We start from the raw sequence: 24,981 nt of genomic DNA, 5'->3' as shown, positions 1-24,981 counted from the left end.
AAGGTACTTGATGCTTTGGCAGACTTAGAAGTGGATAATTCCAGATGGGATTTATCACAGGCTACTATGCAAGAGGGGCAGGGAATGACAGATTTTGTTTTACATCTTTTCTAGTTACAAGTGACCGGAGGAAGGCAACGTGGTTCTAGTTGTCAATAAATGTATCATGGAAAAGCCTTGTAACTATGGACAGTGCCTATAGACAACTATAGAAAGATCCCAGAAAATACTCTCATCGCTTGGAAAGACTAATCAGCTACAGCCAACATGTTTTGTCAAGGTTAGATACTGTCTGACTCATTTGTCTGAATCTTTTATTTAGAGATACAGCATGTTAACAGGACTTCTGGCCCAATGAGCCTGTGCTGCCCAATTACACCCATGTGACCAATTAAACTACAAACCTGCGGATCTTTGGAAAGTGGGAGGAAACTGGAGCACCCGGAGGAAACCTGTACAGCCAAGGGAAGACTGTACAAGCGCCTTATAGAGCATGGCAGAATTGAAACCAGGTTGTTGTTACACTAACCACTACACTACTGAAGTGCAAGGATGTGGGCAGCATATCAAACCTGATTTACTTGGACTTAGTAAAACCTTTGACAAAGCCTCATGGGAGAGCGGTTTTAAAAGGTTAGCCCCATGGAATCTAGAGCCAATTGAGTCCCACCGAAGGGTTTCAGCCCAAAACGTTTACTGTACTCTTTTCCTAGACGCTGCCTGGCCTGCTGAGTTCCTCCAGCATTTTGTGTGTGTTGCTCGGATTTCCAGCATCTGCAGATTTTTTTTGTTTGTGACAAATAGATCCAAAATTAGATTGGCGATATGAGAATGAAGGTAAAGGGTTGCTTTTGCAATTAGATACGTGTGACTTTCGGTATTCATATAAAGAAAAGAAAACATGGCGATAGCTTTAGAGGGAAACAACACAAACAAGGATTTGTAGGGGTTGGAAATGAGATGCCAGATTATAAGAACAATGGGATTAACAATTGGAATTTTGAAGAGGACATGAAAACAGGTGTGTTGAAAGGGAGAATAAAGCAATTATACTACAAAAGCAGGGACACGAGACTACAGATCTTGGAAACATGGGTCAACTCATTAAATGTTGGAGAAACTCAGTGGATCAGGCAACACCTCAGGAGGCAAGAGAACAGATGTTTCAGGTCTACACCCTAGATAGCCATTGTATTAAAATAAAGGTGAGGGATGTGGGGGGAGCAAGAGCTGGTGGCTGATAGGTGGATCCTGGTGAGGGATGGGGGTGGAATAGAAATGATGTAAGAAGCTGAGCATTGATAGGAGGGAGTGATAAAGGGTTGATAACATGATAAAGGAGAGTGGACAATGGAATAAACAGGAGGTAAGGAAGGGAACTGGAGCAAGGTAGGTGTGGGTCATAGGCAGATCAAGGGGGAGAGGAAAGAGGGGTGATGGGGCCAGTGGGTTAAAGGGAAAGGGGGTGCAGGGGTGAAGAGTGGGTCAGGTTATTTTATTGTTTGATTTCACCCTCAGTTTTCAGTAATTAAGTTTCAGCCTTATGAACATACTGCAAAGTATTCTACTTTTCAAGCTGCTTTTCATTGCGACAATATTTATTCCGGCGCTGCAATGGCACACAAGCAGGCCAGCCAAATAATTTTCCTCATCAATTCTCTACATTCTTCACCTAGATCAGTAGTCAGCAAAACTGTTGCCGTGTGGAGAAAGTTACACTTTGCAAAAATAAGCTCACACGGAGGCGCTGGGAAACAGGAGGCAGGCGGACAACGTTCTGTTGTTTAAGGAAAGCTCTAACAATAAGGCATGAAATTATAGGACGATGAGCCAGATGTCAGCTCTGCCATGGACGGCCCCAAGCCCAGCTATCACCCCATGCCATAAAAACCCATGCCACAGAAATGCTAAGTAAAGCTCCAAAGACCTCATCCCTGTGGGAAGGAAATGGGCTGTACCTGGGAAAACTTGACAGACTGGCGGCCTATGCTGAAGAGCCAGATGACAGTTTTGGGTAAATTATTGAAGGTTTTTTTTAATTAAAGGGACTGGATATATCAGTATTAGGATAGACAGACCCTTATTGGTAATGGTCAATATGGCTTTGTGCATGGCAGGTCATGTCTAACCAGTATTAGTTCTTTTTTGAGGTACCAAAAAGGCTGATGAAGGAGAGGTGGAGCAGGATGTCTACGTGGACTTCAGCAAGGCCTTTGAAAAGTTTCCACGTGGGAGGTTTGCCAAGTAGGTTCAGGTTGTTCAGTCCGGGACAGGTGGTAAATTGGATCAACGTAAGCTTCACAGCTGAACCCAAGATGGTTGCCTTTCTGACAGGAGGCCTGTGACCCATAATGTGTTGCACAGATTGATGTAGTTTATCATCTATATCAATGACCCGGATGATAATGTGGTAAACCGGATCAGCAAATCTGTGGATGACACCAAGACTGGGGGCTGTAGTGGATGGCAAGGAAGGCTATCAAAGCTCGCAGCTGAATCTGGAAGAACAAGCTAGAAAATGGCAGGTGTAATTTAACGCAGAGGTGTTTCATTTTAGGAGGCAAACCGGGGTAGGACTTGCACATTGGATGGTAGGTTCCGGAGGTGAATGAGGCAGAACAAAGGGATCTTGATATACAGTTCCATAACTTCTTGAGGCCACAGGTAGATTGGGTCATAAAAAGCTTTCGGCAAATGGGCCTTCAGAAATCGGATTATTGTGTACAGAAGTTGGGATATTATGCAGAAGTTGTACAAGACATTGGTGAGAACAAATTTTGGAGTATTTAATACGTCACCTACCTACAAGACAGGTATCAATAAACTTCAAAGAATGTGGAGAAAGTTTACAAGAATGTTTCCAGGATTTGAGGACCTGAGTTAAACAAATCGGTTGAATAGGCTAGTGATTTATTCACCAGAGAATGAAGGGAGAGCTTAGAGGTGCACAAAATTGAGGGGTATAGATAGGGTAGGCATCGAGCAAGGCTACAACTACAGGACTTGGGTTAAGGGTGGAAGGTGAAATATTTCAGCAGATACTGAGGGAGAAGTCACTCAGAATGGTGTGAGCGTGGAACAAGCTGTCAGCAGGCGTGATACTTGCAGATTCAACTGTAACATTTAAGAGAAGTTTAAAGTTAGGTGATTGGATGAGGAGTATGGAGGGTTGTGGTCTGGATGCAGGTAGGTGGGACTATGTAGATCAGGTCAGAATGGATAAGATGGGCTGAAGGGCCTGTTCTGCACTGCAGTATAACTCAGCACATTAACTGATCATTTACTACCTTAGAGAAACAGACATTACATCAGTCAACAATTGTTCTATGTTGCCCAAAATAAGAGAAAGCCCAGATGAATGAGAAATTAATCTTACCATGTTCAAATTGGCCCTCAATAGCTGGCATTAGAAAGAGAGGCAAATGGTAAGAGCCAAAAACAAAAGAGAAAATTAAGTCAATCGGATTAAAAAAAATACAGAACTGAAGGAAATCAACAGAAATACAAAAAAATTGGTAAACAAACAAAAAGATGGAGAGCATATGATGAACTACATCATTAAAGCATCTTTCAACAGACAAACAACAGAATAAAGTGTAAAATTAAATACATCTTTACAAGACTGAGATAGAATATTAAAAACGCGGGTGCTACAACAGGCCACTCAATGCAGAAGAATGCTGGCAGGTTATTGCGGTAGTTTAACTAACCTTCCCATTGCTGGTCATCATCGAGTGGTCAAATAGAAAATAAGCACCAAAGAAAAATGCCACAGCATCAAACACTCCCAGGAACGTCCAGTAAAGGAACGGCTTCCAACATAACAAGGAGTTTTTGGCAATATCCCTGGTGATTGAGGGAAAATGACATTGGAATTGAGTTCTGCATTTTAATGCTATTTATAAAACATACAATTTAAAAATACTCTTCCGTCACCAAAGTATCCACTCATCTCGATGTTCTTGTGAGGGGAAACACATTGCACTTCCTTCCAAATTTACCCTCAATGCCCAGTGCACTTCTCAGAATGGAATATAGCAACTAAATTTTGCTTATCTTTTAACAACATCTTATGCTTTAAAATTCACAATTCAAATTTACTAAAACATAAATATCAACTTCCCTTAATCCTTGCTGTAGATTTTTTTTACTAAATATTTTCATTTACATTTCATTACATGGTGGAATATTCCATTTCTTTAGTAATTGCAATATGCAAATATGAACATGTTTGTATACTCTATTTAATGTAGATATTACTGTTTATTTTGTAATGAGTGTAACCATATTGTGGGGTACATCATATTCTCATCCAGACGGCAAATTAACTTTGTTGGTAATTAAAGATGGTATGTCCTAGTGTTAAAAAAGGAACTGATTGCCTCATTAGAAGAGAGAGATGGCAGGTGAACAGAGACACCTAGGGGTACGAGTATGTATTTCCCTGAGTGTGGTGACACAGGTAGACAGGGTGGTAAGGAAGGGATTTGGCATGCTTGCTTTCATCAGTCAGGACACTAGGTAGAATATCATGTTACAACCATCAAGGAGCTGGTGAGACTGCACTTGGAGTATTGTGGGCAGTTCTGGTCGCCGAACTGTAGGAAAGATGTCATTGAGTCAGAGAGGGCAGAAAAGATTCAAACAGATGCTTCTGGTACTACAAGGAAAGGCTGGATAAGCTGGGACTTTTCCTGGAGTGTAGAAAGCTGAGGGGGTGACTTCATAGAAATATGTAAAATCATGAGGGACATGGATAAGGCGAAGGGTCACAGTCCTTTTCCCAGTGTAGGGGAGTTGAAAACTAAGAGGGCATAGATTTAAGATAAGAGGGAACATTTCAAAAAAGGGTTTTGGGCGTCAAGCTTTTCAATACAGTATAGTAGGTACGTGGCATGAGGTGCCAGAGGAAGCTTCAGAGGTGTGTACAATTACCAAGTTTCAAAGCCATCTAAGAGATGCATGGATAGGAAACGCTCAGAGGGATATGAGCAGGTGAGTGGGTCACCTTCAGGTAGGCATCTTGGCCTTCACCCTTCCCTGCTGTACAACTCTCATTTCATCAAGTGCTTTACAGCCCAAATTTACCAGTCTTCTACAGTCAGTCAGAGAAGCTTGCTTAGGAATTCATGCACTTGAGCATCTTTGCTTCCATTACAGAAGTTCCCATAGAAGGAAATGATGACTCAAATTGTGTAGCCGTGTCTCCGAGCTCACCTATACAACGTTGGGTCTCTTTTTAGAGCATCGATACTGACATGTTGTTCCATCAGGCTGTAGAGCAGGATAGGAAGAGAGGTGAAGCTGATGTTGTACAGTGTAAGATAGGCAGTGTCATACAATGGCTGGAAAAGAAGAAATCCATCATTACTTTGTATGCTTCCAAAATATCAACACAAAAGGTTACCCGAACCTCCCGGCATCAAATACTAAACATGGCCTTCTTTCCAACTTGGTTTTCCTTTGAGTAGAAAGGAACTGTCTTACATCTTCATTCAAAGCTTATGGAAAATGGTGTAAGGTTGGAAGCATTTTAGAGAAGGATTACCAGATCAATATCTGGAATGGGCAGGCCTTGTTATGAGGACAACTGGATCGGTTCAGCCAATATCCAATGGAAGTGAGAGAGGACTTTAATAAAACACAGAAGATACTGAATGGTCTTCAGTCAGCTGTTGTAAAGATAATGCTTCCTCTTTTGAAGAAGTCTAGATTAGGGATTACTGTTTAGAAATATGGTGCTGTCGATTATGATGAGGCAAACTTTTCCTTTTCAGGTTCATGACTGTGTAGATCTTTTGCTCAAAGAGTGGTGGAAACAGTGACATTTTTAAGGCATAGCTGGATGGATTCTTGAAAAGGCACTGGCCGAGTGGGTAGATGGGAATGTGAAGTTGTGATAGCAATCACATCAGCTATGACCTTGCAACAGAGTGGAGACGGCACGGGGGGCAAAAGGCCTACTTCACGTATATTCATAAGGTACTCTGGATACAATTCTTTTTCCTACCACAGAAAGGATGTAGCTACAACTAATACGGCAAAGGAGAGCTAATTTATTGTGATTTCCAACTGCTTTCGACACAGAAGACAACAGGAAATGGATGCTGATGAAGAAAAATAAACTACTGAAAAAAAAGCTTGTATAAATGAAAAAATAATGGAAAGCTCTGGATTTAAGAGTTTTCATTTTAAGATTAGCTGAAGTATTTCACTGAAGGTACCTATGAATCCATTGTAATTTGCATGTAAATGAAGCCCACACAATGATGACTTCCTAATTTAAATATTCAGTATTTAGGCATGAGTCTGGGTAGCTGATGGCTTACACACACACAGTGAACCAGAAGGCCTAGTTTGTTCTATGACAAAGACCCTTAAACACTGCTGGTTGTTCTATTTAACTAGCAAAGTTATCTCCAACGTAAAAACATTCTCCATTCCCAACCTATTATCATTTGAGAGTAACCTGAGACTTCCATCCAGTTTGCACGTAATGATCCTGGGACGACAAGCTGCAGAAAAGACTTCTAAATGCCAAGCAGCTAAATTCTTCACTTGAGGGGCGAGTAAGCAGAAGTAACAGCTCAGGCACTGGAAGTGAAAGGCCAACTAACAACATCAGTTTAAATAGAAACGGCAGAAGCTGGAGATGTTTCAAGCACTCAGGAGGGAGAGAAGCAGAATGAACATTTTGGGTTAAGGACCCTTCCTCAGAATGGGGAAAGTGAAAGGATCAGCACATCCAGTTGCAAAGAGGGGGAGGTAAAGTGAATATCTGTGTCAGGTTCTGTCAAATTTGTCAAGGTAAAAAATTACCTTAAAGACCAATAGTTGGACCAAAATGATGCAGAGGCAAGTTGATACCACAAAAAGGGAAACAAAGGTTTAGAAACATCTGTGAAGAAAAGAAGAGATTTACTTGAAATTTTTAAAGCTCATTTTATCTCCTGAGAGATGTAATGCACTTGGTTGAAAGATGAGCTGTTCCTTCAGATTAGTCCGAGCACTGTTGAAGCAAATAGGAAGCCAAACACAGAGCAAGCAGAATGGGAGTGGGAAAGGCAGTAGAACAAGTAGATGACTGCAAGCTCATGGTCACTGTTATGGACTGATTTCTGTGGAGTGATCCCCAACCTGCTTTTGTGTCTCCAGAGTATTACAGACCATTAATACACCATTGGCAGAATTACATGTCAGTTCTAATTCTTCAAGAAGGGCTTACAGTGAGGTGCAGAAGTCTGAGGCACATATACATATATAGCTAGGGTGCCCAAGCTTTTTTCATTGTACTGTAGTAATTTTATGTATTGCTCTGTACTTCTGCTGCTAAACAAACAAATTTCATGACATATGTGAATTATGATAGATCTGATTCTGATCTGGGTCTCTATTGGGGACTGAGAGTGGGAAGTGGGCAGGGAGAGGGGAATCATGGTTGGGGAAAGGGGGAATAGAGAGGGGATGGAGTGGGAAGCAGCAGAGAGACGTTCTGCAATGATCAGTAAACCAATTGATTGGAATCCAATGATCTTGCCTGGTGTCTCAGGGCTGGACCCAGGCCACCCCCCACCCCAGCACTCCTCTGCGGCACTTCACCCTCGCTACTCCCAATATCCTTTGCTTCAACCAGGTTTACCAACTCGCTCTCATTCCACATTAACAAATACGTGTCAACCCACTTGTGCAAAAGTCTTAGACATCTGAACTACATGCCTGTGGTTAAGAGGGGGCGAGTAGTTGATAGAGATACAGAGATGGCAAAGTTTACCAGGGTGTCTCAGAAGGAATGACCTGGGACCTCAACCCCAACCACTGCAGAATATTATCTAAGTTTCTGACCAGGCCTTTTGGGGCCAAGTGCCGTATTTAACCATTTCTTGTAAACCAGTTTCCCGTCACTGATACAGTTATATCTTTCGATTTTAATATTTCCAGTAGTTTTAATTTTAAATTGTTACCCTAACAGTGTTTGTCTCAACTGCTCAGACACTTCCCCAGTTCTCTCCACTCCTCCCCCACTCTACAAACTAAAATACACCTGTCATTTCTTCTTTTTTCAGCTCCACTGATGCAGTTTGACCTGCTGAGTGCTTCCAGCTTTCTCAGTTCATACTCTGGATGTTGCTGCCCAGTTACTTGAAAATTGTTCCAGAACTGAGATGTATTTATTATATGACCTGAGATCAGTCACGGTCTTTCAGCTCATATCCACCTGTAACTCTCTTTGGACTGAGCCTAGAACACATTCATGAATCTTCAGCAGAAGTTACTACCAGTCTTACAGTAGACTGGGAAAATACTTCCACAAATTAAGAGACAATTCCACTCGGTGATCTGTGGCTCGATATGCCCCTGCTCTAGCTGATAAGTTATGCTCACAACGTCACAGGACTCCAAGCACAGAACGTTACAACGGAGTTATGGAGCAAAGTACTAACCTGCTGAGAAAATCCACAAAAGAATTGGTATAAAAACTGAGGAAATATGAAGCAAACATTCTGCAAAACAACAGAATATGAGATAAGACAAAACATCACAAACAATGGCATCAGAGGGATTGCAAACTCACTTAAGGCAACATTCACTTCCCTCATACAGATGATTTCACGCAAGGTACTGAGAGACTTTGGACTGATAAATGCAATGTAAAAAAATAAATAGTTATCGATATGAAGCTCTGAAGGAAACACTGGAAAAATTAGACCATGTACAAGCGATACTACTGGAGGAAATACATTAAAGGATTCAAAGGCTAACCAGGAGGATGTGGAAGAACAATTAAATTAAATTCCAGTAAGTTGGCAGATACGGTTAATGAATGTTAGTTGACTGAGCATGAATAGGGATACATAATCAAGAAACATTTCACTACTTATTAATGAGACCAATTGAGTGAAACAGGCCACAAGGCAGTAACATCATTTAAGAAGGGTTTCACCATAAAAAGCAGTGGGGCCTAACATTTTACCCCAGCTTTGAAGTGACTGACCAACAGCTGTCATGTCTTTGACAGATGTTTCACAGGAGCGTATATGCAATATAATTTCACACCGACTGCTGGAGGGGGATATTCAGAGTCGGTCAAACAGACAGCATTGAAGAAGCATCATTCAGGAGGACGGAAAGGTATGAGAGGCAATTTCCAGAACCTGGGCAATGTATTAATCACGTGAACGCACAAGAAAACAGTAAGAGATGAGGCTTGGGCGGCAAAGTTGTTGATGGCTTTGAGTTTATGTATTGTGAAACATCGGAAGCTGACCAGGAATTCATTGGAATTATCAGATCCAGAAATACCAAAGGAGTGGATGAGGGTGTCAGGGTGGAGCCACTTGGAGTCAGGTATTACCATCACAGTGCCAGCTGCAGTGTGAATTAAGAGAGGACTATGCATCCCCTCAAATCTGCACTGCCATTTACTAAGTTCATGACTGATTGAACTGCAACATCAACCTTACATTCCTGTCTCTACCTGAATATCTTTTATCTCTTTGCGTATCCAATCTATTCAGTTCTGTCATTAAAATATTCAAAGACTTGCTTCTGAGGAAGTCCCAATGACTCACAATTCTCTAAGAGAGTATTTACCTCACCTGTGTCTTAAACGGCATAAATGCTGTTACAACAAAACACTGGCTCCTTGCTCTAGAGTTTCCCACAAGAGGAAATAGTGTCCTTTCACGCAACCTGTCAAGACATCTGGTGAGTTTCTATCAAGCCCCCTCCACCCATCCTGCTGATGCAAGCCTAACCTAACACCTCCAAGCCTCAGGGCTCAGTGACAGAGTCGAACAATGATGGCTTAAGCTTTCCCAGTGTCTAATTGAGAGAAATGTACGCTCATCTTGGATGACGGCCAATCAGTCTTCCAACTGAGTCGTCAAGAGAGGCTAATGCTAGCTTTTGTCAGAATAAGCTGAAATAGGATGCTCTGCTTTCAAACAATAATCAGGAAAGGAAAAAAAGGTCTTTGCAGGGAGTGCAGGAATCCTATGTGGCCATCCCCTTCAAAAACAAACCCACTATGTTGGATAGCGAAGAATAACCATTCAAGACCAGCAGCAGTAGCCAGGAAAGGTAAAGGCTAACAAGACTATAATGATAGGAGACTTGATAGTTATGGCAGTGGACAGGAGATTCTGTGCCACAGGGGGGACTCTGGAATGGTCATTTGCCTTCCTGGTACACAGCTCAGAAGCAAAGGAGGGGTTATATTGAACTTGGAGGAGTTAACAGCTTATGGGCAAAGGGCCTGTACTGTTCTACGTTGGATATCAGTGAACTAAGTGAAAATAGATGGAATCTATTGCTGAAGATGTAATCCCACTCAAAATCTTCACTGCTATTTCCAACACCATACAAACGATGGTCTATGCAGCATTAATTAGTGATATTATTTTTAAAGGCAAAGTTTTAAGGCAATTCATTTTTTTCCTAAAAGGAACAAATAAATATGAATATAATTCACCTTGTAGAAGAAATACTGGACGAGTTCAGCAATTCGAACATAATAAAAATGGCCGTGGACAAGCAACAGCTTCCTGAGATGTTTGAACTTGGGAATGCAATAATCACTGTTCCGTGCAGCTTGTCGACCTTCCTTTCCCAAAATACCTGGAGAAACCAAATGTCAGCTGAGTAGATATTCAAAGAATAGAAACAATCACAGTATAAGATGGGTATTCAAATGGTGTCCTTGCTTTCTTGTTTCAATCAACATATCCTTTGCAACACACACAAAACACTGGAGGATCTCAGCGGGTCGGGCAGCATCTATGGAAAAGAGTAAACAGTCTTCAAGAGTAAATAGGTAAACAGGTTTCAGTGAGATCCCCCTCATTTTTCTAAATTCCAGCGAGTACAGACTCAGAGCTGTCTTCATGCATTGACCCTTTCATTCCCAGGATAATTCCTATAAACCTCTCCTGGACCCTCTCAAATGGTAGTGCATCCTTCCTTAGGCAAGAGGCACAAAACCACTCACAATTCTCCAAAACACTATGAGCAGCAAAAAAAAGCTGCTGGAGAAACTCAGCCTCTCTGGGGATGGTGTGGGAGGGTGGGTGGCAGTGGGAAGAAATTGGCAATGTTTCAAGCCAAAACTCTGAATCAGGGCTGAGGTTGGGGAGGACAGATAGCCAGTAAAAGGGAGAGTGGAATGTCCACCAATCACCTTGGGCTCCCACAGATGCTGCCTGAACTATCGAGTTTCCTGAGCAGATTGTATGTTGCTCTAGTTTCCAGCATCTGCAGACTCTGGTGCCTCTTTTAGGAAGGCACTCTCAGTTCAGGTTAAGGCCAATGCCTGGTTAAAGCAGTGCTGAGCAATATTGTGCTTGCTGGAATGCATAGGGTTCAACTTGTTTATATACTTAGGCAAAAAATAGACACGTAGCAATGAGAGAACCATTCACTAAGGTAGGAAGTAGGCTAATTTTTGCAAAAGCATTCAAAAGCACCGAAACCTGCAAATAAGCCCTCTGTTATCATGTTGAACACCACTGTAGACTGCAGATGTTTTAAATCCTGGTTTTGCAAAATACTAAGCAGTGTAACATTTATGTTGACAGATTAACTGGCTACTGTAAACTGCACCTAGCCTAAATGGGTGTTATTAAAATTGGATTGGGGAGGTGTTGGAGAAGATGGCAAAATGAGTGGAAATATTGGATTAGCACAGATGGGTGTTTGATAGTTAGCATGGTCAAAGAGCCAGTTTCCATGCTGTATGACTCTGCTCATTAAATACCATTGATATCATGCAACTTTCCCAGATGTATTAGATGCCCCAGCATTAAAAGATGCAAAGCGCTTTGTTCTCTGAATAATTCTAGTGCTACTTGAGAAAAGGTTTGGATGGTTAGGTCACAAAGGGAATGATAATGGAGATGACATCAGTGAAGGAAGCCTTGAGCACTTTGTAGCTGGGGAAAACTATCAATGGCACCACCTAGGAGAACATATAATGAGAAATTAGCAAAACAATAGTGACATTTTTTTGAAATTCTGTATCTCCACAGAAGACAATAAAAAAACTGTCAGAAACATGAGAAAACCCATGGATCTGTCAAGAGTAAGAAACTAAATGAAATTAAGATCTTCAAAAAAAAAGCACCAGAAGTTAGTAAACATACACAAAATGTAGGAGGTCAAAGTTCAAAGTAAGTTTATTATCAAAGTTTGTAGATGTCACCATACAATACATTTTCTTGCAGGCATTTACAGAAAAAATAAAAGCAGAAGAATTTAATGGAGAACTATACATAAACAAAGACTGACAAACAACCAATGGGCAAAAGACAAACTCTGCAAATAAAAATAATAGTGAGAACATGAGTTGTAAAGAGACTTTGAAAAGGAGTCTGTAGGGTGTAGGTGTATGGTGGATGATGTTATCCACTCTGGTTCAGGGGTCTGATGTTTGTAGGTCAATAAATGGTTCTAAACCTGGTGGTGTGGGACCTAAGGCTCCGGTGCCTCCTGCCCAATGATAGAAGCAAGAAGAGGGCGTGTGACCTAGATGGTGGGGTTCCCTGACGCTGCTTTCTTGTGGCAGGGCTCCATGTAAATGTAGTTAATGGTGGAGAGGCTTTGCCTGTGATGCACTGGGCTATATCAATCACTTTCGGTAGTCTTTTTCCACTCCTTTGCATTGGTGTTTCCATGCCAATCCATGATGCAACCATTCAGGATACTCTCCACTGTGCATCTATAAAAGTCAGCAAAGTTCTTGGTGACATTCTGGATCAACATCAACTTCTAAGAAAGTGAAGGCACTGTCATGCTTTCCTTGTGATGATACGTAGGTGCTGCTTCCAGAATAGAATCTCTGAAATGTAAATGCCAAGCAGTTTAAAGCTACTGACCCTGTCCTCTACTGTTGCCCTAACAAGGACCTCCAGCTTCTTCCCACAGTAGTTCCCTCCTGATAGATGCACCTGGAGGAAAATGGCATCCTGGGCTGAGACCCTTAATCAGGACTGGAAAGATAACGGGCAGACGCTGGAATAAAAGTGGGGGTGGCAGGGGGAGAATCATGTTTGACTAATACATCAGCGTTCTTTGAGATGAGCCTGGTTGGAAGCAGGGTGGATGTTTATCCTTGCCAGAGGGGTCAGGGATGAGGAGGCAGAGCCCCCAAACAAGGGCTCAGCATTTGGGAAGGAGACGAAGAGAAACTCGTCACACAGAGGCTGGCAAATCTTTGGGGTTGCCAATTCAGCACAGCACTGTGAAGGTTCAGCCACAGAGTTTAATAGTTTCATAGATATTAGAGAAATTAAAATAAATGGTGAGAGCAGCGGAAAACGATTCTTAGCTAAAAGATTAGGGCAGGGCTGAATGACCAGATGGCCTTCTCCTGTTCTTAATTCTCATGATATCATACTTTAACAATCCCAGATTAGCTGAGTAATTCTAGACAAAATTCAATTGTTTGCAGCTGCAGCCTAATTAAATTAACTACCAGATTGGTTTCCTGTTTCTCAACAATTATACTCATGAATTAAATAAAGAAATTTTTCATTCATAGATTAATATGGCTTCTTAACTCTTGGATTTAAAATCTGTGTTTCAGTATCTCAAAAGGACTCTTTTATCCCCTATGTAGCCACTCACAGCCACTTCTAAGTTTTACTATAATAACTAAATCAGCTTGAAGATGCACATGTTTTAGGAACAGCTTCATCCCCTCCACCATCAAATTTCTGAATGGTTAATGAGCTCATGAACACTACTTCACTACTTTTGCTCTTTTACACTACTCATTTAATATTTCAATATATGTTTCAATAGGTCAATAGGTACATTTAATGCCAGAGAAATGTATACAGTATACATCCTGAAATTCCTCTCCTTCGCAAACATCCACAAAAACAGAGGAGTGCCCCTAAGAATGAAAGACAGCTAAATGTTAGAACCCCAAAGCCCCCCCAACTCCCCCCTCCCCCACGGAGCACTCAAGCGTCCAGCAAAGCATCAATACATTTCTTATTGCAATTTGGAGTATATTTTATGTATAGCACTGTTCTGACTGCTGTAAAACAACAAACATTACGACATTTGTTAAGATTATAAATCTGATCCGGACCCGGTGAAAGTGAAGGACCAGCATTCTGTGTCCAAGTAAAATGGTGAGTGATTTATAGAGGAACCTGCAGGAGGTTTTGTTCTTCAGCTCCTCTGCTTTGTGTTTCATTTTATTGTGGGTTTTTTTATACTGTAGCAGTATAAAAGTGATTTAGAAGAAAAGTAGGAAAATATGCTTGAACAGAATTTCCAAACAAACCAGGGGATGAATGGTTCTTTCACATAACATAATTAATTGTTCCAGGAAATACTTCATACTCCCCAGGAAGGTAATTTGGATCAAGAGAAGATGAGATCCTTTGTTCTTCCAAATTCCACTCATGGGTAAAACCCTTTTTCACTTTTTGCTCATCCAATTTATGCTAAGTACTGCGCGTGATTCATCACTCAGAGTACACAGGTGGCAGGAGATGACAAGAACAGGGCGGTTTTCACTGCTTTGATATAACAAAGACATCAGCACTGTACTTCCCTCAGTGCAAATAACAAAAGGGCAACTCAGTGGTTACGGTGCAATTCAGTGCCCGGTTCCCCATCTCATCAACGAAAGCGTGTGGCAGTTTTCATCATCGGCTATCATAGCCAAGCTATAGAAGGTTGGAAGTTGGTTATGATATCTGAAGAGTGGCTTTCAGAATCCACTGGGATTCTTCCAGATGAAAAACCTCTATATCTGGATGCAACAATTTCTCTGGTTAGCTCTGTTCTGAGATTAGATCCAAAATGTATGTAACAGCTAGAGGTGATGAGCAGGACCCAGCTCACTCCAATCTCCCTGAATAATTGCGCCTATAAACTACAGCATGAGAACATTGTGAATAATGCACACGTGCATCCTAACTCCTGAACGTGTTCTTCCAATTATCACAGCTTCTGGAAATGGCTGCAAGAAGATTACGTGTCACAGAAGCGATTAAAATGAATCTCATCATCTGGAATTTACCTTCGTCCCAATAGATTTATTTGAAGAGAGCCAAGAATCATCTAATTTGTTAGTTCTGACAGCTCTCAGCAAAATTAGTACTTCAATGGAACTTGTGCTAATAATCACTAACAATCTGAAGGGTCAAAACTAGAATCCCATTTCATCTAGGAAATTAACCTAGTTCACAATGGTGAATGACATTGTCTACACTCTCTTCAGATCCTTTTCAATTTAGTCACTTTAAACAGAACGATAAACAAGCTCTCACAATAGGCAGAGAATATCAGACAAATGTGGCTAAATCAGTACAATTTGTAGCCACACATACCTAGCCAGAACATTCTTTGACATCCCATTCTTGCCGCCAAAGGAGCAACATAGTTTCCTTCATTTAAAAAATATTTGACTCTTTCTTCCAAAACAATCTAAATCAGTTATATTCACTCATTCATGGGTCATGGCTGCATATTTAATGTGGGTGCTGGATCAATCCAGTTATGAACCAAATGTAAAGAACATCACATGTCAGAAATCTGAATGAAAGCAGGAAACACGAAGCAGTTTTTAAGAGCCAACAACCTGAAACATTTTTTTAATATCACACACACACACGCATGCACACACACACACACACACGCATGCACACACGCACAGATGCTAACTTAGTTGCTGAGTATTTGCAGGACACCAGGACTATCCAGACAATCCCAGGGCAACTGTTGACTACAGAATGAGTTATGCAGTAGTGAAACATAATTATTAACACAATTTTTTTAAGTTTTAGAGACTGACAAGAAGTTCTTATTGACAAAAAAAAGTGAGTTGAACAACAGTTTGCTGCCATAGATACCAAGAGTAAAAAAGGAAAACTTTTAAATGATTTAGTATTTTCACTTTCATGCAGACTCCGCGGCCAGACTTAGTCACAATAAATCATTCTGGAACATTTTTTTTTTAATTGTTTGGAAAAAAGTTAAATGCACCTTACCTATTCCGACGTGAGCTTCCAGTATCATACTGACGTCGTTTGCACCATCACCAATTGCCAAGGTTATGGGGTGTTCTTTTGAAGCTTTTATCAGTTTAACTATCTGCAAATGAGGATTAGAACAAACCTATGTAAAAGATTCACTGCCAGTTCCTATGTTAGGCAGTAAATATAACAACGTTGAGGAGAGTGGCTCAGAAATGATCCCGACTGCATGAGCCACACTAATCAACACTGATCCACACACTCCATTCACCTGTGCTGGCTTCCAGGCTCCAATGGCTCCTAATGACAAAGACCAGAACCATGTTCTGGTTTAGCTTGATTGTACCAGAACTTCCTGGCACAAACAAGCTTACTCCAAAAACAAAAATCTGCATCTTAATGGAAGCAAAGCCAATGAGAGTTTCAACCTACATTAAAAATATGGATTCAAACATTTGTTTCCAAAGGAAAACTCAGCTGAAGATGTGACACTGGCCTGTGGATCTCCAGCCGTGCTGTCCTCGGGTGAGGAGATAATTGATTACTGACAACCAAAATCTTTTTTTGTTTGAGGTATAACTCCAGGTATTGTAATGGTTTGGCTTTGATTTCCATTTAGTTATTTTACTCAGAGTTACAGGCACTTCAGGATAAACGTGCCCACCCATCCAATTACACTCACGTGACCAATTAAGCTACCGTACGTGGGAGGGAGCTGGGGCACCCGGCGGAAATCCCCGTGGTCATGGGGAGAACAAACAAACAGTTGCAGGCGCTGTAGTAGCGTTATGGTGACCGCTACACTACTGTGTCGCCCTCATAAGGTCACCAGATGCACCATTGTGTCAAGAGCTGCCTTGAGAGGAGGGACAGTCATTTACCTCATCTCTGGATTTCAGACCTTTTGCCGGTTTTTGGACCATGACTGGAGCGAGGCCTGGCCCAGAATGGCCTTGAAGAAACTGAACTTGGCATTGAGCTTTCAAGTGTAAAAGAAAAATGTACTTATCAGGTATAATTTATGGCTAATGACACTTATATTTAGCATGTAACATTTAAGGCTAACCTGTGCTTTCTGTAGAGGCGCCATTCTGCAGCATAAGACGCCACTACAATGCCGGCATATTTCCAGGAAAATATCCTTGTAGTTGCTTGTACTGCCACTCTCTGCAGGTTTCAGGACAAGTGACAGCGTGGCCCCATCGATGATCAGACCATAATCGTGTAAATCATTCTGAGAAAACCTAAAACACAGCAGAAAATCTAAGCAGAAATTAACCATCACTTTACCAAAGGTTAAGATTCGGTTATGGCGGTGTAGCAGCTGAATTACTGAACACCAGTTCACCTCTCACATCGGTAATGCAAGCTAACTGAGTCTCAAATACATGGAGACAAACATTTATCGCTCAAGTTAGTCGCAAAGATTGGTGTGTAAAAAGGCAACTGATGAATGGAAGGAACCCTCACATTGGGCTTAATGTGACCAATCCAATTTGAGTGACTAATTCTTCACTGCTTTCTTCCTAGCCCACTAATAACCTACAATAATCTAGACCATGTTCAGTGGTTAATTGAAATAGCATCGTACCACCTTCTGAGGAACCATGAATGGCTACAAGTGCTGCCTCGTTTAACTAATTTTGGAAGTATTTGAATTCAAAAGATCGTTGCATTTTAAGATGATTAACTTAAACAAGGGGGCATAATTTTATGGTGACTGGAGGCAAGTACGGGAGGGGTGTCAGAGGCAAGATTTTTTTTTTGAAACAGAGAGTGATGAGCGCATGGAATGCATCGCCAGAGGCAACGGTAGAGGCAGACATATTAGAGACATTTAAGAAACTCTTAGATAAGCACATGGTGACAGAAAAAATGGAGGGCTATTTAGCAGGGAAGGGTTAAACTGATCTTAAATTAGGTTAAAAGGTTGGCATAACATTGTGATTTACAGAGCCTGTACAATGCTGTACCATTCTATATTCTAATACAGATACATCGGAAATTCTTGATGGTTTAGCGCCTGGCAGAGTTTAGGTTACGGTCTTGCCTCTACAGAGCATCTTTTCAGCTAAGGTGAGGCTTGCTGTAACAGCATTACATTGTACATAACACCTCTACAGTGTCTTACCAATTAGCAATCACTGGTGATTTCACAGATGTGCCTTGGCCCTCTTAAGTGTGTGTGGGCTGCTTACCACTAGCAAAAGTATCTGCTACACTACCCCGGGCAACAAAAAACTACTGGAAGAACTCAACAGGCCAGGCAGCAACTGTGGAGGCAAAGGGAAAGTCAACATTTCAGATTGAGATCGTGCATTAAAATCGTCTCTGCCTATCTTGAGCAGCCACCATTTTCCAACAACATCTCCCTCTTTGCCCCAGCTGTCTCCATCTCCCCATCATTCCCCCCTCACCCAATTTCACCTATCACCCACCAGCCCGTTCCCCACCCCCACCACCACCCAACTCTCATCTCCTGGTAATGCCCCTCTATGCTCTCAATCCTGATGCAGGAACATTCACCATTCTTTGCCTCCACTGACACAGCTTGTCCCACTGAGTTCCTTCACCAATTTGCTTATCTTTATTACAGATTCTGCAGTCTCTTACATCTCAGTGGAGTAGCAAAATCAATTTTGGGTGACCACCTCAGGCAACGTGTACCACCTCTCTTGCATCTTCAGGATTATCGATCTATCTATTTGCAAAGTACTGCTGCCACATAACAAATTTCACAACATACGCCAGTGGTAATAAACCTGATTCTGACTCCCTTTGGCCTCTTATTCTCTGCAATATAGAGAATGACGGATCGAACACTGACCGGTGCAGTATTTCCACTTCACTTACTACGCATATCTACGTGACTTTAGTACTTGCAACGCTATTCTCCGGTGTCCAAACCAAGCATTGAAAGTCTGCTGTTTAGGGATATATTTTTGTTACTCTTCACAGAACTTATTTCCTATTTCAATTCTACTTTTTAATCCTTTTGTTTACCCTCTCCCTACATACATCTACTGCACTTTCAGTACCTTCTGCTACCTACATTATTTCTGATCATGACTATCTCACCTTTGTCATGGACAGAAATCTCTCTACAAACCCCACCTCCAGCAGGCTTCTTCCATCGAGAGGTCAAACCAATGCACATCTGTAAGTAATTTCTGGCTGGGTGAACATATTTTATTTTACTTTTGACTTTAAACAATTCCTCTAAATCCAGAGAGCTGTTTTGAGAACCCAAATGGTACTCAATTACGTTTAGTTCTTTAAGAGATGTGTGGATCGTTTCCTCAAAACTCTTCCCTTACATGGTCCAGAAATAAATTAACTGTAATATCGATGGAGTTTCCTGATCAAAAAAAATCCCAACATTGAGTCTGGTACCTATACTTCAATTGTCTTCATAATGTCCACCTTCAATTCTTCCTCTCTCTGAATCTTCTATTTCCACTTCAGTTGGGTTAGCATCGATACCTCTGATAAACCCAGGGATCTATAGGTACCATAACTGTACCTTCTCTCATGCTATCATACAAGGACTTTGTTCCGTTCTTCTGATTTTCATTCATACATTTAACTAGTGCCACCTTTCACACTAATGTATCAATATAACCATATAACCATCACAGCACGGAAACAGGCCATCTCGGCCCTCCTAGTCCATGCCGAACTCTTAATCTCACCTAGTCCCACCTACCCGCACTCAGCCCATAACCCTCCACTCCTTTCCTGTCCATATACCTATCCAATTTTACCTTAAATGACACAACTGAACTGGCCTCTACTACTTCTACAGGAAGCTCATTCCACACAGCTATCACTCTCTGAGTAAAGAAATACCCCCTCGTGTTTCCCTTAAACTTCTGCCCCCTAGCTCTCAAATCATGTCCTCTCGTTTGAATCTCCCCTACTCTCAATGGAAACAGCCTATTCACGTCAACTCTAAATATCCCTCTCAAAATTTTAAATACCTCGATCAAATCCCCCCTCAACCTTCTACGCTCCAATGAATAGAGACCTAATATATTTCTTTCCCATATCCAAGTCTCCACTCCACCCCGATGACCATATCCATTCCAATTCAGGAACTATAGCTTATTCCCAAAAACCTGACTGGATTTGCCTTTCAAACACCTTGCATGCACCACCCTCTGCCTTCTCTGACATGTCCATGTAACACCAATGCTTAACACATCTTTCCTCTCATCTTTCTCAAGGAACAACTTACTGCTTTCTGCAAGGTTCCACCAAAAGCTATGAGATTCACAATTTGTGGTTTAACTGATGTTCTGGACAAATTGATTACCTCTTCATCCAGATACTCCACCTTTTAACAGGACCAAAATGAAGCCATATTTTAAACAGGGGAAAACACTAAATTACAAATTTTAAGATAATAAATTATTAGATTTTCTTACAATAGAAAGGTTTAAAATGTGATCACAGTCCAATTATTAACTTAAATGCCCACCCTGAATAACTGTCTCTCCGCAAAGTATCGCTTTGTCTCAGAATTGTTCTACTCAAGTCAAAGAGCACATCATGTAAATTTTGCTCTTCTATTCGTTTAGTTGTCAACTCAAAGAGTTCTGTAGTTCTTCTGAAAAGCTTGCATGCATAGCATGTGGCTGCAGCCGTTTCCATTTTGTCTCCTGTGAGAACCCAGACTTTAATTCCAGCCTTTTGCAAAGCTTCTACAGTCTCAGCAGTCTTGTCTTGTAGTCTGAAAAAAATCATATTAAACTATTTCTGACTGCTTGAAAAATCGGAACAGATTCAACATCATCCTATAGCTCCATTTACTGCAACATAATCTAAAGATGGCTTAAGATTAAAACATGCATACAAATTCTTTTATAATGAACATCTGGGCCAAGATATTTCCCTTGGATAATTTCCATGATATGCAAAAAGTTAATGAGGGATTTAACGGTATACATTTTTCTCTTTGCTTTTGCTCCTTCAGGGAATTGCATGCCTCTGCTGTGTCTTCTGCATGTGCCTGTGCACATGTGCGTCCGGATGTAAAGAGGAAGTGATGATGGGAGAGACAGTAATGGAAGAGTTGAGAGTAAATTAAATAACCATAATGCTTCAGTCAGCATTAAGCTTCTCATGCTCTTCATTGTTGCATTGCAAATTCAAACAATTGCTTTTGAAATGTATTTATTTAATGTCCAGTAAATGGAACTGTAGCTCATGGCAAACCCTTGGCTTGCTGCCTAATAGCCAGACTTGAATATTCTGCAATGCACAGAGCTCAAAGCAACCTGTGCTGGAGGAGTTCTTTACTTATTGAGAAAAGGATAGAGTTCTTTCCTTATTTCTCTCATGGAGAGAGTGGAAATCACAGAGGTTGGAGGGAGGGCTACAATATCAACTGTGGTGAGAAGGGAAGATGGGGGTGCAAGAGAAAAAGGAGCAAAATTGGACAGGATCACAAGGAAGAGTAAGTGTGAGGTTCAAGGGCAAGTCAAAGGTAAGGTCAATATCTGGGTGCCGGTGGGGAAGATTGAAGGTGGCAGATGACCTGGGAATAGTCTAAGTGAATTTACAACAAAGATTGGGATGAGATTGGATGCTGGGGAAAGTTGGGGGGAGAGGCGAAGTTAAGCCATCTACAAGAAGGGAGATGGTCATTCTTACACTATAGCAGTCCTATAGCCAAATTCTTTTTTTGTAACTTATTTTTTATTGAAGTTCATCATCAAATAAACATTTCCATAGGATGTATTTCAGACATTGTACATATATATCATATAGTCATATATGTCACAAATCTCCACATAATATTTAACTGAGGTATACACTTATAGAAAAGGGAGGAAAGAAAGAACAAGCAAAAGGAGAAAACTGTACCAGAATTTAAAAAAATTTCCTGCCAATCTCCAAATGTATTTACGCATTTTGTGTTTGTGATATCAAAGAAATATTGAAAGCCATTTGGTATGTGCACACAGTATATGCATGGTTGTGCCAGCAGATCACAACCTAAGCCAGGCCTGCAAATGATCCCAAGTTTAGACATGTGGATTCCAATTTCTATTTGAATGAAATTAGCTGACTCTACAACAATTTTGGTTCTAGTTGGGTGTGCACATATGCTCATATACATCTCTGACTTACCTGTCTTCTACTGCTGTTGCTCCCAGTAAATTAAGGTCCGTTTCAACCACATCGTAAGCTTCAGCAAGTTTCTTGTCCCTGTCCTGGAGAGACAGCTTTGCATTCTGAAGGAGTGTGTGAACCTCTTTGTACTTTTCACAGCTAAGAACTTTGTACGCCACACATAATGTTCGCAGTCCTTCCTAAAATGATTAAAATTCCATTCAGTACTGCAATAGTTCTGGTGCAAACGAGAGAATAGATTCTACATATGTTACAGCATTAAAGCACCCCACAAATATTTAACATCTGCAATTATTTAAACACCTTTAACATCTAGAAGCAATCTTCAGCTTAACATTTTTGGTCAGCTTTGTTCATTTTAATCGTAACATCAAGTTCCTCATCTTGAAATCTTGCAACATTTTGGATTTTGAAACTAAAATGTAAATAAGACATAAGGATATGGTTGGTTGGAGTAACACAATATATCAGCAATGAGTTTGGATCATTCTCAGACTGCTGAAGATCATACTTCCAGAGAGCAAGATGTTTCTCTGCACTCCCAAAATGCTCATTAAGTGATAAAGTGCAATCTTCATTTAGAGTGAACTTGCAGCTGTTAACATTTGGCTGCGATATTTGTTGGGCATTAAAACTGAGAAAAAAAATCATTTCTGGACTATTAGTCTTCACAAATGACATCCTTGCCATTGGAAATCAGTCAATGTTGACTAATTGGACTTGAAGAAAATTTTAGAGTTTTTTTTTGAAGAGGAAGGTAAAAAGGTAGATGAGGGCAGGGCAGTGGATGTTGTCTATCTGAACTTTAACAGGGCCTTCAACAAGGTCCTACGAGGTTGGCTCGTCTGCAAGATTGGTTTTAGGTTAGGAATCCAGGGAAAGCTAGTTAGATTGATTCAAAGCTGGGTTGGAAGTAGGAAACAGAAAATGGTGGTTGAAGGTTGTTTCTTGGAATGGAGGTCAGTCCCTGAGGCACTAGTCATCAGCGTTGGGGGTCCTTGTTAATCTTTATTTTTATAAATAATTTGCATGCCAATGCACAAAACTTGATTAGTATGTTTGTGGGTGACACAAAATTAGGTGGTGATACTGATAGTGAAGGAAGTTATGATAGACTGCAAGTGATTCTTGATCATTTAGGGAACTGGGCCAAGGAGTGGCAAATGGATTTCAATACAGAGGAGTGTGAAAATAATGCACTTTGGAAAGTCAAACCAACATGGTAGGGAGTGTAATGAAACAGAGCGCCTTACAAATACTAATGCATAGTTAATTGAAAACGGTGGCATAGGTAGACCTGGAAGGTTATGACAGTATGTTGCAGTTATACGTGTTGCTGAGGCTTTACTTAAAGTACCGTATACAGCTTGTGTCATGTTGTTAGAGCAAAGATGTGGTTAAACTGGAAAGAGTACAAAAAGGATTTATGAGGTTTTTATGAAGACTAGAAGGACTTGGTTATAGGGAGAGTATGGGCAGGTTAGGTCTTCACCCCTTGGAATGTTGGAGAGTGAGGGGACAACCTTTTAGAAATGTTTAAAGTTATGAGAGGCATAGATAAGGTGGATGCCAATGTTCTTCTCCCTAGGGTAAGGGAGTACAAAAACTAGGGGCATATATTTAGGGTGAAAGGGAAAGATTTAAAAGGGACTTTTCCATGCAGAGGGTGGTGATTATATGGAACAAGTTGCCAGAAGAAGTGGTTGAGGAAGGTACAAAAGTATCACTTAGGAAGTGCTGGAATAGGTACAGGAGGGGCAGGGCATAAAGGAAGATAGACTAATCACAAGAAATTGGGACTCGCTGGGTGGCCACCATAAACAGGAGAAAATCTGCAGATGCTGGAAATCTGAGCAACACACACAAAGTGCTGGAGGAACTCAGCAGACCAGGGAGCATCTATAGGAAAGAGTGCAGTCAATGTTTCGGCCAAAACCCAAACCCAGTCCTGCTGAAGGGTTTCAGTCCAAAACGGCGACAGTACTTTCCATAGATGCTGCCTGGCCTGCTGAGCTCCCCCAGCATTATGTGTGTGTTGCTTGGGTGGCCACCAGGGTTGGATTGGAATAATTGGGTCAAAGGACCCACACTGCACTGCTCTATGACTCTAATGTCATTTACCAAATGCAAGTATCAGTTGGAACAAGTGAAGATAATGGAAGTGGTGAGAATTACATTTGTAGGACACAGGTTGCAACCAACAGGATAGAGCAAAGAATCTTCATCAGATCAAACCCAAAATCCGGAAGCTTGACATTCCAGCAACACCAATATTGCGGTAGCAGATGCAATGATGGAAAGCAGATGCAGTTGATCCCAGAATTGCACCTATTTATAATGCTTTCTACCAGAGACTATAGACCTAGGAAGAATGACGTTGGAATGACTATTTGCCAGATATATTGACTGGATCCTCACAATGGCAGCAATCATGATCTCCTTCTCCCTGCAACACTCTGCCGACAGATTTGACTGTAGGAGCTCGGCTCAGGATTGCTGTCTTTCCAATACAGCACCAACAATACACAAACCCTACTGAGCCAAAGCCGAACCTTCTCTTCAACGCCCCCATTTTAATCTGGAAGGCTAAGCTAGGCAAAGCAGGTCTATATTAGAAATCCCAATGCACGACACATCGGAATGGTGCAGCGCTGCCCTGACGTACCACTGCATTACGTTGTACTCGCTGCTGGACCAGCTCAAGCTTTCCCTCCTTTACCCGGGGAAAAATGGACGAGTCAGCTCCTTTACAGAACAGTATTATTTCTCCTGGTTAAAGACAATAACATAAAAGTTATCGAAGTACATGAAGACAGGTTGAAATACTCATGGGCACAGATGATCAACAATGGAT

The 24,981-nt window shown here is 41.2% G+C and overlaps 1 protein-coding gene across 2 annotated transcripts in view; it reads right to left on the bottom strand.

Moving 5' to 3' along the window:
* Positions 1-24,981, bottom strand: part of atp11a (ATPase phospholipid transporting 11A) — a 140,973-nt gene that overhangs the window by 27,935 nt on the left and 88,057 nt on the right. For both annotated transcript variants that reach the window (XM_059970596.1, XM_059970595.1), the window contains 9 exons: positions 24,793-24,896; positions 22,125-22,306; positions 20,470-20,721; positions 17,056-17,233; positions 16,005-16,107; positions 10,472-10,617; positions 8,442-8,501; positions 5,218-5,345; positions 3,711-3,846 (listed from right to left, as the gene is read on the bottom strand). In XM_059970596.1, the coding sequence (XP_059826579.1) occupies positions 3,711-3,846; positions 5,218-5,345; positions 8,442-8,501; positions 10,472-10,617; positions 16,005-16,107; positions 17,056-17,233; positions 20,470-20,721; positions 22,125-22,306; positions 24,793-24,896 (1,289 nt within the window). The remainder of the gene's footprint in view (positions 1-3,710; positions 3,847-5,217; positions 5,346-8,441; positions 8,502-10,471; positions 10,618-16,004; positions 16,108-17,055; positions 17,234-20,469; positions 20,722-22,124; positions 22,307-24,792; positions 24,897-24,981) is intronic.

This window comes from Hypanus sabinus, chromosome 5 (genome assembly GCF_030144855.1).
Source record: "Hypanus sabinus isolate sHypSab1 chromosome 5, sHypSab1.hap1, whole genome shotgun sequence".
Taxonomy (NCBI): Eukaryota; Metazoa; Chordata; class Chondrichthyes; order Myliobatiformes; family Dasyatidae; genus Hypanus; species Hypanus sabinus.
This window is presented reverse-complemented; position numbering and strand designations above follow the sequence as displayed.